General features: G+C 46.5%; 1 protein-coding gene across 1 annotated transcript; it reads right to left on the bottom strand.

Annotated features, from left to right (window-relative positions):
- Positions 1-3,123: 3,123 nt before the first annotated feature.
- Positions 3,124-5,439, bottom strand: LOC103647916 (pentatricopeptide repeat-containing protein At3g46790, chloroplastic). Its single transcript, XM_020548638.3, has 2 exons — positions 3,453-5,439; positions 3,124-3,362 (listed from the first exon to the last, which is right to left on the bottom strand). Exon 1 carries the CDS (start codon positions 5,409-5,411, stop codon positions 3,891-3,893), a length of 1,521 nt encoding a protein of 506 aa, XP_020404227.1. The 5' UTR covers positions 5,412-5,439; the 3' UTR covers positions 3,124-3,362; positions 3,453-3,890.
- Between the last annotated feature and the right edge of the window lie 10,686 nt (positions 5,440-16,125).

The following is a 16,125-nucleotide window of genomic DNA, read 5'->3' on the forward strand; positions in this document are numbered from 1 at the left end:
AGATAACCTGAGGAGAGGCGAAATTACACTCCACTGTAGATTATAGATCTAATGGACAAGATATGAATACGATGTTAGCATGTGAAAACCTTAATCATTTTTATAATATATGCACTAGAGCTCTAGTTAGCTGACTAAAAATTTGCTAGTGGAATTAGCTAACTAATAAATATCTAGCTAAGTTTTAACTAATTGGCTAAAAATAATTCATACTTAAACTATTATCTAGAATGTTTAGATATATTCCGTGAATTTTAACAGCTAATTATTAGACTAGTGCATTTAAAAAACCCTAAATATGTTGCCGGTAAAAAGAGTGGCGGTGACATGGGGAGAAAGCCATTAGGGGCCATGCCACTCCGATTTTTCTAGGCAACTCGTCATCTGATGAATTGATTTCCATTGGCTTGACTGGACTCGGAGCGTTCAGCCATTTTGAATCGACCGTAGAGCACAGTCTCCTTATCTTTTTCCCGTTCAGAAGTCATCATCAATGAAAATCTAAAGAAGACGAGCTAGGCTACATGGCCTTCTTCGCCGGTCAAGATTTATTAATTTGCTTCTGGTGACGGTGGAAGCCTTTACATTCAATAATATATATATACGCCTGTGGACCACATTGTTTGGCCGTCAAGATCGTCGCTAGTGTCTTACTGGAATTTTAGGGCCGGGGGATAGTTGAGACCAGCTGTGCCGGTTAAAAGAAGTTTGGTGAAATATTTTCTTAGGGTTGTTAGGGCATGTATAGCGAAGAAACACCAAAACAATTTTTTTATTATAAGAGACAATTAAGAGACACTATTATATAATTAATAAAGTGTCTATAAATACAAAAGTGAATACGGTTTGTAGAGCAAACATACGACGAATTCGTACAACGGAATTGAAGTCTCTACGAACCAGAGACGGTGCCACGATTTTTTTTTGCAAATGATTCCTTTAGACACCTCAAAGTCCTCAAGAGACTATATATTAAATATCACTGTAGATGCCGAATGGAGTGGCTAAAACAAGGATAATATGAGTGTGTTCTTAACACGCTACTGAAATCAAGAAAATATAAAAAATATATGTCTTTGAGCTCGCACGACGGCGTTTGTGACGAAACCAAGAGTCTTGCGGAAGCCCCGGCGGGCCGGGCGACGACTTGGGCAGTTGGGCCAAGGTCAGGTGGAAGCGCGAGACGACCGGCGATGGAGGGCGAGACGGACCGAGTGGTTGGCCGTAGCAGCCGGCTGCGCCCGTTCCCACCCACGGGAAAGAGGACAACACCCAGTCGCCGTCGCAGGCGCCGAGCTGGACCGCGACTCGATTGATCTGCGGGAGCCTCTTCCGCGTGCCTCCGACCGAATTTTTTGTATTTTAGCCCTTAAACAGAAGTAAAATCACGTTTAGACCTAAAAAAACTTTAAATGCAGTTTTGGACCCTTTGCTCGGCGCCACAGCCTATGGCGCCGAGCTAACACAGCTCGGCGCCATAGGCTATGGCGCCGAGGTCGTGTTGCGTTGGCACACCCCAGACGCGTGGCGTCGACGTGGAACCGAGCTCGGCGCCAGCTCGGTTGTGTTATTAAAATATTTGTTGCGGACATGAGCACAAAGCCCATCTAGCCCACTTGGTAGAGCACAAGGCTTCTAACCATGTGGTCGTGGGTTCAAGCCCCATAGTTTGCATTTTTTTTGTTTTTTTGTTTATGTCATTGGTGTGTCCGCTTAAATTTATTTCTCGCCTAGATTTTTGTTTATCTTCCAGATGCACTCGATGATGATGCCATTACAGAGTCATTAGAACTACACAAAATTAAGAGCCGCCAATGGGCGATTTTCAAAACATCTGCAATAAAGGGAGAGCCCAGGTTTGGACTAGTAAGTGGGGTCAAATTTTCATGTCCTAAGCGATGTTTCTGCAAGATATGACAAGTGGATGAATGTCTTTAATAAACCATTCGTATCATCAGTTAAAATAGTTCTTCATACATTATCAAGTAGTGGCTGTACTGTCCGTCGATCAAGATGCAGTTCTATGTATTAATTACAAAAAAACACGCCTTTTGCATTTACGTGATGAGAGAGCTGGAGACATTATTGGAGGAAGCAACTTATGGTTGGCTATTATTGCAGGCTCAGTAACACGCTCAAATCTGGAAGCAGCTAAGGAGCCTCCGCCTCGTCATGAATCATTTGCTGGAGGCTAAAGAATAGCCGATGCTTGCAAGTCAGCGCGCAAATCCCATTCTCTTTGTTTTAAGTCCAGAAGTTCTACACCGCCATCAATTATTTGTAAAGTGCGTGTTAAATTTTTTGGATACTACATTAGATGTACCCCCAGGTTGAGATCAAGAATAGGTCTGTGGCAACTTCAGTGTAAGTATAGGTAAATTATATAAGCTGAACTGACTTCAGTGACAAAACAAAGATAAAAAAAATCTAGGCGAGAAATAAATTTAAGCGGACACACCAACGACATAAACAAAAAAAAACAAAAAAAAAATGCAAACTATGGGGCTTGAACCCACGACCACATGGTTAGAAACCTTGTGCTCTACCAAGTGGGCTAGATGGGCTTTGTGCTCATGTCTGCAACAAATATTTTAATAACACAACCGAGCTCGGCGCCAAGATCTGTGGCGCCGAGCCAAGATCTGTGGCGCCGAGCTCGGTTCCACGTCGACGCCACGCGTCTGGGGTGTGCCAACGCAACACGACCTCGGCGCCATAGCCTATGGCGCCGAGCTGTGTTAGCTCGGCGACATAGGCTATGGCGCCGAGCAAAGGGTCCAAAACTGCATTTAAAATTTTTTAGGTTTAAACGTGATTTTACTTCTGTTTAAGGGCTAAAATACACAAAATTCGGTGCCTCCGACCACGTTCTCTACTTGCCGGTAGGCCATCATGTGCAGCATAAAACTTCCACTAAAAATGACCTAAAAGATTACCACGTCTACATTACAAAACAAAGGCGATGTTGATGGGCCACGTTTCTGCATGGCACGGAGCCATTGGATCAGCAGTCCACGTCGGGAGCATGTAGCTAGCGCAAGTGGATAAGCATGTGCATTGCATCCACCGGTTGACCATTTGCTTCAGTTCAGTTCAGTTCAGCGCTTCTGGCGAACGGCCACGAGAACCAAACGCATTTAATTTCGGTCAACAAAAGGGCACAACAATCCATTGGTTTCCTTGTCTGTCATCTCTTCCCTGCATATAGATAGAGGGTACAATACAAGCACAAGAACCATCAACAGCGAACAGAACTGGTACTAATCAACGCGACAAATTTCTACACTTGGGTCGTCTGTGCATGTCTCTCCTGTGACTGAAAAACATTCCCGGTCGTGATGACCACCACAAGCAGCATCAACCTGTTCCAAGCAAATGACGGGGTTAGTGAAGAACCAGCAACCAGCCATTTTTGTAATATAGGAGCGCGCGGGACTCTGGTTAGTGCTTACCCCAGCATGTTGCTATATAGACAAGTCCATCATTTCTCTTTCCTCCCTATCTACCACAGATGTTCACAATCACTTGGTTTCAGACACCTGCTGTATAGCTCGACCGCAGAATCTCCTGTTGCTGCGGTGGGAGTTAGAGAATACATTTCTTTCCTTCAATGAACCACCACACTTCACGATTCAGCACAATACTACAGATTTGGTCATGACGTATTCCAAGTCCTCTAGAACTGGGCAGAACAACACATAAAATCCCTTGCTGCGCATCATAGAAAACTGTCCACGTGCAGCACAGTGTCAATCAACTCAAGCCAGATGTTCGGACTGCTGCAGCTGTCCGATACGGATTAAAGCTAAGCCAACTGGCTTTCAGAATGCTTGCTTTTACTATCCTCAGATTAAAACGACTCTGCAACACTGGAACTGCACATCACGGATTCAGTACCCAACTATCCCATGGCACATGCTCAGATGTTCATTCTCATATCCTGAACCAGCCATATCCTCGAGCAGATGGCCTAAAACGCGAAGCATCTGTCTCCTCAAGTACCGTGGCACGCACCCCTGGTAGAAGGCGTAGGCTCTTCCCTTCACATGAACCCAACTGCAGCCAGGCGTCTTCACCATGCCGAGCTCTCTCATCCTCGACCTTAACCCTGCAACACTGTCAGATCGGCCAATCGCATCGTATATGCCACATAGAGTGACGTAGTTGCTAGCATTGTCTTCTTCCAACTCGAACAGCCTATAAGCCGCAACCTCTCCGACATCGACGTTGTTATGGATCGCGCAGGCAGAGAGCAACGCTCCCCACAGACTAGCACCGGGCTCCATAGGCATCTCGTTTACCAGCCCAACAGCTTCCTCGATGGCTCCGGCACGCCCCAAGAGATCAACCATGCATGCGTAGTGGTCAGCGGTGGGCTCTACCGCGTGGACCTTGCGCATCGACTCGAAGATCCTCCGGCCATCGCTCACGAGCCCGGAGTGGCTGCAACTCGACAGGATTGAGACGAACGTGACGCAGTTTGGCTTCACCCCAACGGACACCATCTCCTCGTAAACCCTCAGCGCTTCCTTTCCCATGCCATGGACGCCGTAGCAAGATATCAGCGACGACCAGCTCACCACGTTCTTCTCCTCCATGCTCGCGAACACCGCCTGCGCTCCGTCAACCTGGCCACACTTACCGTACATGTCTATCAACGCGTTCCCCACCACGGTATCTGAACTAGAAGCAAGGCACCGCGCCATCCTGCCATGGATCTCTCTCCCTTTCATCAGCTGCCCTTCGTCTGCGCAGACATTCAGCACGCTCGGCACGGCCCGCAGATCCCTCGCCATACCCGCGGACTCGATCTGCGCCTTCCGAAAGAGTTCCAGGGTTTCCTCTGACCTCCCAGCCCTCGCGTACCCAGTAACCATGCAGTTCCACGCGACGGCGTCTCTCTCCGGCATCTCGTCGAACACTCTGCCCGCGTCACCCAGCGTCCCGGTCTTAGCGTACATGTCCAGCAGCGCGCCGGAGACCACGACATTGGCCAGCAACCCGAGCCGGACGGCGAAACCGTGGAGCACGGAACCGAGGAGCGCGTCGCGCGACTCGGCGCACGCGCGGAGCACGGCGGGGACGGAGTACCTGTCGGGGCGCAGGCCCGAGGCGACGAGGCGGGACACGAGCTTCACGGCCGCATCGGGAGGGGAGGCCGCGAGGAGGACGTTGTACGCGTGCATGGACGGAGAGGGCATTCCGTCGAACACCTCGCGGGCGCGGTGGAGCGCCCCGCAGCGGCTGTAGAGCAGGACGAGGTCTGTGTCCAGGGTGGTGTCCGGAAGGCGCCCGCCGACCAGTGCCTGCGCGTGGAGCTGCGCGCCTGGGGAGAGCGCGCCGCTCGCTGCGCACCGGCGGAGGAGGGCCGAGAGACGGCCGGAGGAGGGTGGCGTCATCTCGATGACCATCTGTAGGCATGTGCTACAGTGTTAGGCTGGGAGAAATTTGTGATCTTGCCATTATTAGTTTTGGTTGTATGTTATTATGTCATCTTGTGTCTGTGACTGGTGGGACCATCTGTGTCTATAATTTGTGAGTCTGATGGCATACTGGCGAAGCCACAAATCATAATGGTAAAATTGTCAATGTCTCGCTAGGCTGGTGGTGTTTGACGGCAATTATCGAGTGTGTCGAGCTAAGGAAACTAAGGTCACTCTCTAGTCTTCTGCAGCTTGTGAACTTTGGACACTAAATCTTTGCATCTTCTCATTGAGCCATTCCTGTGGATCAATTTAACAGAAGCTTTAGATGTAATGTATGCATTGACGATTAAAAAAATCTTTAAAAAAGAGGCCAATCTAACGATGAATTAACCTCTGAGCTAAAAAAGACTGATGGTGACGTTGGGCTCCACTCTCCAGTGTGTAGTACAAAACTTTAAAGAGAGGATCCTTGTAATGGAGTAGCATCGGAGATATTAAAACCTCACCCGTTTTGCTGAGCCCGCCGCATTCGGCGGCCTTCCCGCCATCCGTCGCGCGACGCCTGGCGGTCGCCCGGACCCGAAATTTTCCTAAACTTCAGCTCTAAGCGCAGGTAGACGGGTCTGTCTCCGACCGAAGTACCGAACACTCTCCAATGTCGTAACTGCCTCCTCTCCTTCCGGTCCCTTTTTCCCTCCCACGGCAGCACATCCCTCTTCCCCTCGTGGCTCGCGCTCGCCGCTGGCATTCTTGCTCCCGGCCTTCCACATGGTGATGGGCGACCCGGGCACCTCCGACGACCCCGCCACGCTCCACCACCTCACCCGCCATCCACCCATCACCTTTCCTGTAAACCTCGACGACCTCCTCAATCTCATGATGTTGTCCTGCAAGTCTCCCCCGAGCCCTCTCCTCAAGCACCACCACGCCCAGCCAGGCCACAGCAGCGCCAAGATCCAGGCCCTGTCTCCAACTCAGCAACTTATTGCGACGCAACACGAGCTCTGGAATCTGGATGGTCTGCATCGTTGCCACCGTGGCACGTGCCGAGCAGGAGGACGAGGTGCGAGCCCTGGCCGACCAGGCGGCCCACATAGAGGTCGAAGCGTGGGCCATCGCCGCACACGTGGAGGTCCACTAGGTCGACGATGACGTCTAGGTGCTCGCGAGAACCTCATGAACGTGAGGTCTGAGGTGAGTAAGGCCGATTATGTCCGTGCCCAGATTGAAACCATACGTCGGTAGATCTAGAAGGGCGGTATTGGTGTTGCTTCATTTAATCAGTTAGGTTTAATGTTCATTGATGATATGCTATTACATTATTTTTTCCTACCTTATTAGAAGGCCACCCCGCTTGTTGACCTATTACTTATTGAAAACAGTCATGTGTTTTGATGGTTAGCTTCTGAAGTTTGTAAAATACAAGAACATGCTACACCTTGGGCTGCCTGGTGAAGTTTGGACCAGACACCACGCTCAGAGGAAAATGTTAATTATCAAGTGCAAGCGCAGATGCTGCATGGACCTGAAACTGCTAATGAAACATGTTAAAAATTATTTTGTTTGAAGTAGGAACTTATACAGTGTGCTCATATGTCCTATTTATACATCTTCACAAATAGGCAACGTTTTATGCACTTCTTTTAGCTACAACCAGTAGCTGTTAAATTTTACACTCATTATACATTAGATGTGAACTAAACAGTGGTATGTGTCGACGTCTTGCATTCTTGCCTCATTGAATTTGCAACTATTTGATCATTCATAGTGTGGCGCTTCTCCTCGCATAGTGCATCACCTGCAGTTTGTTTAATACTACCTTATTGTTGTTAAAGAAATTCTGTCATTATTGTTTCTTGCTTATTTCTCTACTGCTAGTAGAGTGCAGTGTTGCTTGTTATAGTCAGCACCCAAAGGACAAGATGCTAATTAATCATAGTAGCATCAACGCTGGACCCATATTATGAAGATATTTTTGTTCATCCTTTTTTACATGGAGCTGCAAGAACTACAACTCTTCATGGTTGTTGACTTGTTGATCATTGTTCTTAGGGTCTTGCAGCATTGGTGCAGTTCCCCACTCTGCTTTTGTCAAGTGTTTTAGGTGTCTTCAGCTAGGCCCTGCAGAGCATCCTTGTTTTCTCACGTCACCATATTCAGTTATCAATGTTCTTCAGTTCACAATTTGTTCAATGTTGGTTCTAAAATTCAGAATCTTCACCTGAAAACAAGATCTATTTAATTGACACATGACATCTGGGTTTTGAGGCCAAGTACATCCTTAAACTCGTGTTACTGAGCCCCAAACAAGCAAGCACAACCACAGAGGCAGAGGTTGTTGTGGGAGTTCTGACCAGCAAGCTCGGTGTGGCCTTAGCAAAAGGGGCAGCAGCCTATGGCGCATCTCTGGGTTTCAAGGAAGCGTCTACTCTCAATGATTTTTTTAAATATCTCTTGCATTCACATAGCCTCAGCATCACATGTATGTGGCCTTGAACAGGGTTGATGGATAATCTCTACCCAAGCACTCTGCTCCACATTATCTTGTCTTGGCACCTTAACATATGATAGCTGTAATGTGAGTCCCACGCCTGTTTAGAATTTACAAGCCCCCAGTTCTATAGACATATAAATGATGTACTATCTTTTACTTTCATTTGCCAAAGGAACTTGCAATGCTTCAAGTATTTTATCATTTATAGTTGTTTTCCGTACTTACAACTATCTATGCAAATGCTAGGCATATAAAAAGTGAAGAACAACAAATTTTGACTGAAGACGTTGGTGTGGAATCTTCTGTGCCAATAGGAGCAAATAAACAAATAGGTGAAGATGACACAAAGATTCCATATTCGGTATATCAAGCCTTTCTACTGTTTAGGAAACAAACTTTTGTACATGTCCTCCAATTTTGTTTTGCAAGTGTGGTCAGTTTGTTGTTTCCAAATGCGTCAGATCAGGTGTTTGAGTTTGGCTAATTAGAGAATCAAACTAACATGCAAAGTTGAAGTTGCAAGCAGTTATAAAATCAAGGGTATTTACAGTTAGAATTTTGCAACAGCTTGACTTATCCTTAAAATAGGCAAAATCTTCTTAGTTCAGTCAATAAGGATTATAATGTGTATATTACTGAAAGAGAAGTGTATGTGGAACTATAAATACATAAACCATCAGGGAACATGTTCATGATTTTCATTTTTTGTAATGTTTACTGCACTTTCAAATAATGTATCATCTTCATGAGGTGGTGTTGGTTATTATATTTTGGAAAATATAGATGATCTTTACATGTTTCTAATAGTTGTATGTTGATGAGTTATTTGGTGCATTCAAAGTACTTAGTCATGCGTGAAAGGGAAATGTGCTCTTGGGCCATTTCTAAAGTGTTTTGGTGATTAAGTGCCCAACACATGTTCTCTAAGTGCTAAATTGTGCCAAAGATTGAAGAAGTGCAAATCATGTAACATGGTACGATTCTAGACTTAGTACATTGATTTGGGTACTAATGTATTGTGTTTAAGTGCTAGAAACAGGAAAAAAGAAATTGGAAAAGAGTTGGCTTTGTACAGCCAACTGCTGCTCGGTCTGGGTGCACCGGACTGTCCCGTGGTGCACCGGACCATGTCCGGTGCGCCAGGACCAGTCTCGGTGAACAGGCCACTCTCGGGACTCGACGGTGGCGTACGGCTATAATTCACCGGACTGTCCGGTGGTTCACCGGACTGTCCGGTGAGTCATCCGCGGCGAAGTCGTCGTTCTCGGGAAAAGTTCAACGGCGTACGGCTAAAATTCACCGGACTGTCCGATGGTGCACCGGACTGTCCGGTGAGCCAACGGTCGACTGCGCAACGGTCGGCAACGAAATTGGCGGGCGACACGTGGCCCGCACCAACGGTCAGAAGGGGGCACCGGACAGTGTCCGGTGCGCCAACCGATGCCGAGGTGCAACGGTCGTCTGCACCAGAAAAGGAAGGAGATCCACACCGGACTGTCTACAGTGACTGTCCGGTGGCGCACCGGACTGTCCGGTGCGCCACCCGACAGAAGGCAAGATTAGCCTTCCTTGTTGATCTCCAACGGTTCCTAGCTGCCTTAGGGCTATAAAAGGGACCCCCTAGGCGCATGGAGGAGTCACTCAAGCATACTCTAAGCATTCTAAGTCTTCCACACTCCGTCTCCGTGCACTTGATCGACTGTGTTAGTGATTTGAGCTCCGTTCTAGTTGTTGAGAGCACCTAGAGGGGGGGGGGTGAATAGGTGATCCTGTAAAAACTTTAAATCTTAAGCCACAAAAACTTGGTTAAGCGTTAGCACAGTAAATGCCAAGTGGCTAGAGAGGAGTCAAAACACAATAACCACAAGAAATCAATCACAGAGATGGCACGGTGGTTATCCCGTGGTTCGGCCAAGACCAACGCTTGCCTACTCCACGTTGTGGCGTCCCAACGGACGAGGGTTGCAATCAACCCCTCTCAAGCGGTCCAAAGACCCACTTGAATACCACGGTGTTTTGCTTGCTTTACTCAATCCCGTTTGCGAGGAATCTCCACAACTTGGAGCCTCTCGCCCTTACACTTTAAGATCACAAAGAAGCACGGAGCAAGGGAGGGATTAGCAACGCACTCAAGACAAGAAATCACAGCAACACCACGCACACAAGTCGCAATGAGAGCTCACAACACAACTCAATGAGTTCACCACTCAACTAGAGCTCTAATTGCTATCGCAAAGAATCAAAGGCGCGGAATCGATGTCTTGGTGCTTAGGAATGTTGTAGGAATGCTTGGTGTACTCCTCCATGCGCCTAGGGGTCCCTTTTATAGCCCCAAGGCAGCTAGGAGCGGTTGAGAGCAATCTAGGAAGGCTGATCTTGCCTTCTGTCGACTGGCGCACCAGACAGTCCGGTGCACCACCGGACACTGTCCGGTGCCCGATTTCCTTCCATAAATGGCGCAGTCGACCGTTGGCAGCCAGAGAGCCATTGGCGCACCGGACATGTCCGGTGCACACCGGACAGTCCGGTGCCTCCTACTAGCCGTTGGCCCGGCCACGTGTCCCGCGCAGATCGCGCGGCCGACCGTTGGCCCGGCCGACCGTTGGCTCACCGGACAGTCCGGTGCACACCGGACAGTCCGGTGAATTATAGTCGTACGTCGCCGATGAATTCCCGAGAGCGACGAGTTCGCCTGTGAACGACCCACCAGACAGTCCGGTGCACCACCGGACAGTCCGGTGAATTATAGCCATACACCGCCGTCGAAGTCCTGAGAGCAGCCTGTTCGCCAGAGTCAGCCTGGCGCACCGGACACTGTCCGGTGCACCACCGGACAGTCCGGTGCTCCAGACTGAGCAAAGTCTTGGCTGCTCGATCCAAGGCATTTTCAATTGGATTTTTCCTGTTTCCAGCACTTAGACACAATACATTAGTCCATAAAACAATGTACTAAGTCTGAAAAACATACCTTTATCAATGATTTGTACTTTGTCCACCATTTTACACTTAGGCACTTGTGTTGGACACTAAATCACCAAAATACTTAGAAATGGCCCAAGGGCACATTTCCCTTTCAATCTCCCCCTTTTTGGTGATTTATGCCAACACAACATAAAGCAAGTAGAACAAGTACAAAATCAATTCAACTAAGAACTCAAAATTGTTTTGATTCAATTTGACATATATGGATCACTCTATGCCACCACTTGGTTTATTTTTGCAAATCAAACTCAAATTCCTATCTCTAAGTCAAATCCACTTGTAGAGACATAAAGAGAGGTTTTCCAAAGAAATTTGATCAAAGATTTCAAAAACTCCCCTTTTTCCCATAATCAACATTTCTCCCCACAAGAGGCCAACTTTTGACATAAGAGACAATAAAAGAGTTTTGACAAACCAAAAGCTCTAATCTACTATTTTCAAAATTTCTCAAGTGGTAGCTGATCCATCTATTGCTTTGGCCTTTATTTTCTCCCCTTTGGCATCAAGCACCAAAACGGGATCAATCTTGGCCCTTTAACCCCATTGCCTCACCAAAATCTTCAAATAAGAATACAAAGGCAATAAGAGTATAAAGATGAACTTGGAAAAGTTACTCTTTTCATCGGAGTGCAGTGGAAGTCTTGCATGGTCCAAGTCCACCTTTTCCCTTTCAATCCTCCTTTGAGACTAAAACAACCAAACTCAAGAATATGGTTAGTCTCAAAGGGTCAAGTTGTAGCACAGCTCCTCCTAAATATGTGCATCACTTGCAAAAAGGACTTGTGAGGTCCAGGGAGTGTTTGTACAACTTGAGCACCACAATAAGCAACAAAATGCAGAATGAACATGATCAAAGGCATAAACACATGTATGCTACAATTCAATCCAAGTTCCCCGAATCTAGGATATTTAGCTCACTACGCAGCCTGCAAAAGGTCTTTTCATCTAAAGGCTTAGTGAAGATATCGGCTAGCTGGTTCTCGGTGCTAACATGAAACACTTCGATATCTCCCTTTTGCTGGTGGTCTCTCAAAAAGTGATGCCGGATGTCAATGTGCTTTGTGCGGCTGTGCTCAACAGGATTTTCCGCTATTCGAATAGCACTCTCATTATCACATAGGAGTGGGACTTTGCTCAGATTGTAGCCAAAGTCCCGGAGGGTTTGCCTCATCCAAAGTAGTTGCGCGCAACACTGTCCTGCGGCAACGTACTCGGCCTCAGCGGTGGATAGGGCAACGAAAGTTTGTTTCTTAGAGTTCCACGACACCAGGGACCTTCCTAAGAATTGGCACGTCCCCGATGTACTCTTCCTATCGACCTTACATCCAGCATAGTCGGAATCTGAATATCCAATCAAGTCAAAGTTAGACCCCTTTGGATACCAGATCTCGAAGCAAGGCGTAGCGACTAAATATCTAAGAATTCGCTTCACAGCCACTAAGTGACACTCCTTAGGATCGGATTGAAATCTAGCACACATGCGTACGCTAAGCATAATATCCGGTCTACTAGCACATAAATAAAGCAAATAACCTATCATGGACCGGTATGCTTTTTGATCAACGGACTTACCACCTTTGTTGAGGTCGGTGTGTCCGTCGGTTCCCATCGGCGTCTTTGCGGGCTTGGCGTCCTTCATCCCAAACCGCTTTAGCAAATCTTGCGTGTACTTTGTTTGGGAGATGAAGGTGCCGTCCTTGAGTTGCTTCACTTGGAACCCAAGGAAGTAGTTCAACTCGCCCATCATCGACATCTCGAATTTCTGCGTCATCACCCTGCTAAACTCTTCACAAGACTTTTGGTTAGTAGAACCAAATATTATGTCATCGACATAAATTTGGCACACAAAAAGATCACCATCGCAAGTCTTAGTAAAAAGAGTTGGATCGGCTTTCCCAACCTTGAAAGCATTAGCAATTAAAAAGTCTCTAAGGCATTCATACCATGCTCTTGGGGCTTGCTTAAGTCCATAGAGCGCCTTAGAGAGCTTACACACGTGGTCGGGGTACCGTTCATCCTCGAAGCCAGGGGGTTGCTCCACGTACACTTCCTCCTTGATTGGCTCGTTGAGGAAAGCGCTCTTCACATCCATTTGGTACAACCTGAAAGAATGGTGAGCGGCATATGCTAGCAAAATACGAATTGATTCTAGCCTAGCCACAGGAGCAAACGTCTCCTCAAAGTCCAAACCGGCGACTTGGGCATAACCTTTTGCCACAAGTCGAGCCTTGTTCCTTGTCACCACCCCGTGCTCGTCCTGTTTGTTGCGGAACACCCACTTGGTTCCCACAACATTTTGCTTGGGACGAGGCACCAGTGTCCAAACTTCATTGCACTTGAAGTTGTTGAGTTCCTCCTGCATGGCCAACACCCAGTCCAGATCTTGCAAGGCCTCTTCTACCCTGAAAGGCTCAATAGAAGAGACAAAGGAGTAATGCTCACAAAAATTAACTAATCTTGAACGAGTAGTTACTCCCTTGCTAATATCACCCAAAATTTGGTCGACGGGATGATCCCTTTGGATCATCGCTCGAACTTGGGTTGGAGGTGCCTGAGGTGCTTCTTCCTCTTCAATTTGAACATCCTGTACTCCCCCTTGATCATGCGCCTCCACTTGAGGTACCTGTTCGTCATCTTGGGTTGGGGGATGCACCATAGTTGAGGAAGACGGTTGATCTTGCTCCAATTGTTCCTGAGGCCGTACATCTCCTATCGCCATTGTGCGAATCGCGACCGTTGGAACGTCTTCTTCATCTACATCATCAAGATCAACAACTTGCTCTCTTGGAGAGCCATTAGTCTCATCAAATACAACGTCGCTAGAGACCTCAACCAAACCCGATGATTTGTTGAAGACCCTATACGCCTTTGTATTTGAATCATAACCTAATAAAAACCCTTCTACAGCTTTGGGAGCAAATTTGGAATTCCTACCCTTCTTCACTAGAATGTAGCATTTACTCCCAAATACACGAAAGTACGATACATTGGGTTTGTTACCAGTTAGCAGCTCGTATGAGGTCTTCTTGAGGAGGCGGTGAAGATAGACCCTGTTGATGGCGTGGCAAGCCGTGTTCACGGCTTCCGACCAAAAACACTCGGGGTCTTGAACTCTCCAAGCATAGCCCTCGCCATATCAATGAGCGTCATGTTCTTCCTCTCTACCACACCATTTTGCTGAGGTGTGTAGGGAGCGGAGAACTCGTGCTTGATCCCCTCCTCCTCAAGGAACTCCTCCACTTGAAGATTCTTGAATTCGGACCCGTTGTCGCTCCTTATCTTCTTCACCTTGAGCTCAAACTCATTTTGAGCTCTCCTGAGGAAGCGCTTGAGGGTCCCTTGGGTTTCAGACTTATCCTGCAAAAAGAACACCCAAGTGAAGCGGGAAAAGTCATCAACAATAACTAGACCATACTTACTTCCTCCTATGCTCAGATAGGCGACGGGTCCAAAGAGGTCCATATGCAGCAGCTCCAGAGGTCTTGAAGTGGTCATCACATTCTTGCTGTGATGTGCTCCTCCCACTTGTTTACCTGCTTGACAAGCTGCACAAGGTCTATCTTTTTCGAATTGTACGTTAGTCAAACCTATCACGTGTTCTCCCTTTAGAAGCTTGTGAAGGTTCTTCATCCCTACATGTGCTAAGCGGCGATGCCACAGCCAGCCCATGCTAGTCTTAGCGATTAAGCATGCATCTAGACCGGCCTCCTCTTTTGCAAAATCAACTAAATAAAGTTTGCCGTCTAGTACACCCTTAAAAGCTAGTGAACCATCACATCTTCTAAAGACAGACACATCTACATTTGTAAATAGACAATTATATCCCATATTACATAATTGACTGATAGATAGTAAATTATATCCAAGAGACTCAACTAAAAACACATTAGATATAGAGTGCTCATTGGATATTGCAATCTTGCCTAAACCTTTCACCTTGCCTTGGTTCCCATCACCGAATATGATTGAATCTTGGGAATCCTTATTCTTGACGTAGGAGGTGAACATCTTCTTCTCTCCCGTCATATGGTTTGTGCATCCGCTGTCGATAATCCAGCTTGAGCCCTCGGATGCATAAACCTGCAAGGCAAATTTAGGCTTGGGTCTTAGGTACCCAACTCTTGTTGGGTCCTACAAGGTTAGTCACAATTTCCTTAGGGACCCAAATGCAAGTTTTATCACCCTTGCATTTTGCCCCTAATTTCCTAGCAACTATCTTCCTATCCTTTCTACAAATAGCAAAGGAAGCATTTAAAGCATGATAAATTGTAGAGGGACCATTCATAACTTTTCTAGGAACATGAACAATATTCTTCCTAGGCACATGATGAATATTTTTCCTAGGCATATCTCTACCATGCATATAGGAAGAATTGGAAGCATACATAGCATAAGAGTCATAGGTATGTGAATCAAAAACATTACAACTCCTATGAGACTGTCTTCTATCATTGTACATAAAAGCATGGTTCTTTTTAGTACTACTTGCCATAGGGGCCTTCCCTTTCTCCTTGGCGGAGATGGGAGCCTTATGGCTTGTTAAGTTCTTGGCTTCCCTCTTGAAGCCAAGCCCATCCTTAATTGAGGGGTGTCTACCAATCGTGTAGGCATCCCTAGCAAATTTTAGTTTATCAAAATCACTTTTGCTAGCCTTAAGTTGGGCATTAAGACTAGCCATTTCATCATTTAACTTTGCAATAGACGCTATGTGTTCACTACAAGCATCAATATCAAAATCTTTACATCTATTGCAAATAACAACATTTTCTACACAAGTTGTTGATTTAATAGCTATTTCTAACTTAGCATTCAAATCATCATTAATGCTTCTCAAGCTAGAAATTGTCTCATGGCAAGAAGATAATTCACAAGAAAGCATTTCATTTCTCTTAACTTCTAAGGCATGAGATTTTTGAGCTTCTACAAATTTGTCATGTTCTTCATATAACAAGTCCTCTTGTTTTTCTAAAAGCCTATTTTTATCATTCAAGGCATCAATCAATTCATTAATTTTATCTACCTTGGTTCTATCTAGGCCCTTAAATAAACATGAATAATCTATTTCATCCTCATCACTAGATTTGTCCTCACTTGAAGAAGCATAAGTAGAGTTTCGACTACATACCTTCTTCTCCCTTGCCATAAGGCATGTGTGACGCTCGTTGGGGAAGAGGGATGACTTATTGAAGGCGGTGGCGGCGAGTCCTTCATTGTCGGAGTCGG

Source organism: Zea mays, chromosome 2, assembly GCF_902167145.1.
Source record: "Zea mays cultivar B73 chromosome 2, Zm-B73-REFERENCE-NAM-5.0, whole genome shotgun sequence".
NCBI lineage: Eukaryota > Viridiplantae > Streptophyta > Magnoliopsida > Poales > Poaceae > Zea > Zea mays.